Genomic DNA, 2,966 nt, shown 5'->3' with positions numbered 1-2,966 from the left:
TAAATATTTTTATTTTGACTGGACCCATGAGCTCATATGGGCCAAAGATTGAGTGTCTTTTGGCAGAAGTTCAGGCCAAATGAGGATTGAATATATCAATTATATATAAATAATCACTCAGCTGGGCAAGGTTATACACATTTGTAATCCCCACACTTGGGAGGCTGAGACAGGAGGATCGCACAGGTTCAAAGCCAGCCTCAACTACTTAGTGAGGCTCTCGGCAACTTAGTAAAACCCTGTTTCCAAGTAAAATATAAAATAGGTCTGGGAGTATAGCCTGGTGGTAAAAAGCCCCTGGGTTCCACCCCCAGTAACAAAAAATTAACACCACCACCACCACCAACAACAACAACAATAATAATAATAATAATAATAATAATAATAATAAATCACTCATAAATTTAAAAAATTGATCCAAATATCTTTTAGTTCACATGACTTATAAATCGTTAACAAATAAGTTTACCTAAGTTTGGTAAAATAAAAGTAAAAGATGTAAATAAAAATTATTTTTGCCAGTCTGGCATGGTGGTACATGCTTGTAATCCCAATACTTAAAAGGCTGAGACAAAAGGATCACAGGTTTGTGGCCAGCCTCAGCTATTTAGTGAGGCCCGCTGCAACCTGTTTCAAATTAAAGATCCTGTTTCAAATTAAAGAATAAAACATAGGCCTAGAAATGTAGTTTGGAGGTACAATGTACCTGGGTTCAATATTCAGCACACACACACACACACACACACACACACACACACACACACACACCAGCCAGTAGCTCATGCTTGTAATCCAGTACTTGGCTGAGAGAGAATTGTGCAGGTTCAAAGCCATCCTAAGCTACTTAGTGAGACTCTCAGCAGCTTAGTGAGACCCTGTTTCCAAATGAAATACAAAAATAAGTCTGGAAACCTAGCCCAAAAGTAGAAGGCCCCTGAGTTCCATCCTCAGTTCCACAAAAAAATTGCCAATTAAGATTTTATTGGAAACTTTCGGGAAGATGGTGACCGAGAAAAGCAGCATTTACGAGTCCTGCTAACACTCAATCTCTATCACCACAAAATCAGTGGTTTTCATAGGCAGAAAACACTATCAGCAGAAAAATAAAAAATGTAAAAACAAGGGACAGAGAAAAAGAAGACTAGAAGAACAACCAGAGATCAGAAGAAAAGAATCCAGCTTGGATCAAAAGAATCCAGGGGCCTGCCGGTGCCGGAGCCGGAAGAGATCTTGGAAACATTGCTAACATGTCCGCCATTCAAGAAGCTACTAACCAACTCCTGGATATAAACCTTCAGACCAACCAGAGATTTGTACCCGTGCCAGAAAGCAGCCTCCGAAGTGAGCCCAAGCATCTCCAAGTCACCATTGGAGCCACTGTACCCACCGGCTTTGAGCTCACAGCTGCAGATGAAGTGAGAGAGAAGCTGGGGTCGCCGTGCAAAATCAGCAAAGACCGGGGCAAGATATATTTTGACATTCCAGTGGAAAGTCTGGCTCAGGTTCACTGCCTAAGGTCAGTTGATAATTTATTTGTGGTTGTTCAGGAGCTTAAAGATTACCATTTTAAGGACACAAAGGAAGAAATTCTAAAGGATTTTGAAGACTTGGCTGGAAAACTCCCGTGGTCAGACCCTTTAGAGACCTGGGAAATTAACAGGAGTTTCAAGAAAAAGAAAACAAAGCGCAAAAAGATAAATCAGAATTCAGTTAAAGGGAAGATTGCTAATGGACAAGGAGACAAAGTAGACGAGCCGGGTGTGAAAGAGTTCACCTGCAAGTGTTTAGACTCGCACATCCTAGACTACTACGAAAACCTGGCCATCAAGGAGGAGGTGTCCACGTTGGTAGGCGACGACGTGGCGGCGTGCCAAGACGAGATGGAGGACGCCTTAAGAGAGGACACGGAGCCGCACGTGCTCAAGTTCAGAGTCACGTGCAGCCGGGCAGGAGAGGGGCACTGCTTCACCTCCAACGAGGCTGCGCGAGATTTCGGGGGTGCGGTCCAAGAGCATTTTAAGTGGAAGGCCGACATGACCAACTTCGACGTGGAGGTCCTCTTGAACATCCACGACAGTGAAGTCATCGTGGGCATTGCGCTCACGGAGGAGAGCCTCCACCGCAGAAACATCACACATTTTGGACCCACTACTCTTAGGTCCACCCTTGCCTACGGGATGCTCAGACTCTGTGCACCTCAACCTACTGATATAATAGTTGATCCAATGTGTGGAACAGGGGCAATACCAATAGAGGGGGCTACGGAATGGTCTTTCTGTTATCATACTGCTGGAGATAATAACCCAATGGCTATGAAAAGAACAGCAAGTAACATCTCCTCTTTACTGAACAAGAGCCAAGATAAAGAAGGCAAAGCGCCCTGCGGCTTGGCCATTGATGCGGTTCAGTGGGACATCTGCTGTCTCCCACTGAGGACTGGCTCCGTGGATGTCATTGTAACGGATATGCCATTTGGAAAAAGGATGGGCTCCAAGAAGACAAACTGGAATCTTTACCCAGCTTGCTTATGGGAGATGAGCCGAGTGTGTAGACCAGGGACAGGCCGAGCTGCACTACTTACTCAGGACAAGAAATGCTTTACAAAGGCGTTATCTGGAATGGGACATTTATGGCGAAAGGTGCATACAGTCTGGGTGAACATAGGGGGTCTTCACGCAGCAGTTTATCTTCTGAAACGTACGTCTCAAGCTTTTGCTCACCCTTCGTGACAAGGGTGAGAAAGAGGAAGTCCTTGGCAATGCAGAGGATGAAGATGATTAATAGTGTTGATACTTCCCGCACTGCAGCGTCAATGAAGAACTCGCTCTAAGAGAAAATAGTATTAACGAAAGTACAGCCTGTTCTAGTTAGACAAGTCCAAAACTCTGTACCTTGGTGAGCAAAAGATGTAAATGTAGTGTGATAAAAAAGGTTTTGAGGAAACAGCTTTTCCTTGGAACTACTTT

At 44.1% G+C, this 2,966-nt stretch overlaps 1 protein-coding gene across 1 annotated transcript; it reads left to right on the top strand.

Annotated features, from left to right (window-relative positions):
* Positions 1-1,232: 1,232 nt before the first annotated feature.
* On the top strand, positions 1,233-2,729 carry LOC308264596 (tRNA (guanine(6)-N(2))-methyltransferase THUMP3-like; the record flags this gene model as incomplete). Its single annotated transcript, XM_080697947.1, has 1 exon — positions 1,233-2,729. The coding sequence occupies exon 1, from the start codon at positions 1,248-1,250 to the stop codon at positions 2,727-2,729; it is 1,482 nt and encodes a 493-aa protein (XP_080554073.1). The 5' UTR covers positions 1,233-1,247.
* Positions 2,730-2,966: the final 237 nt, after the last annotated feature.

This window comes from Muscardinus avellanarius (assembly GCF_963383645.1).
Source record: "Muscardinus avellanarius genome assembly, chromosome: 6".
Taxonomy (NCBI): domain Eukaryota; kingdom Metazoa; phylum Chordata; class Mammalia; order Rodentia; family Gliridae; genus Muscardinus; species Muscardinus avellanarius.
Note: the sequence above shows the minus strand (reverse complement) of the source record. Positions and strands in the feature narration are given on the sequence as shown.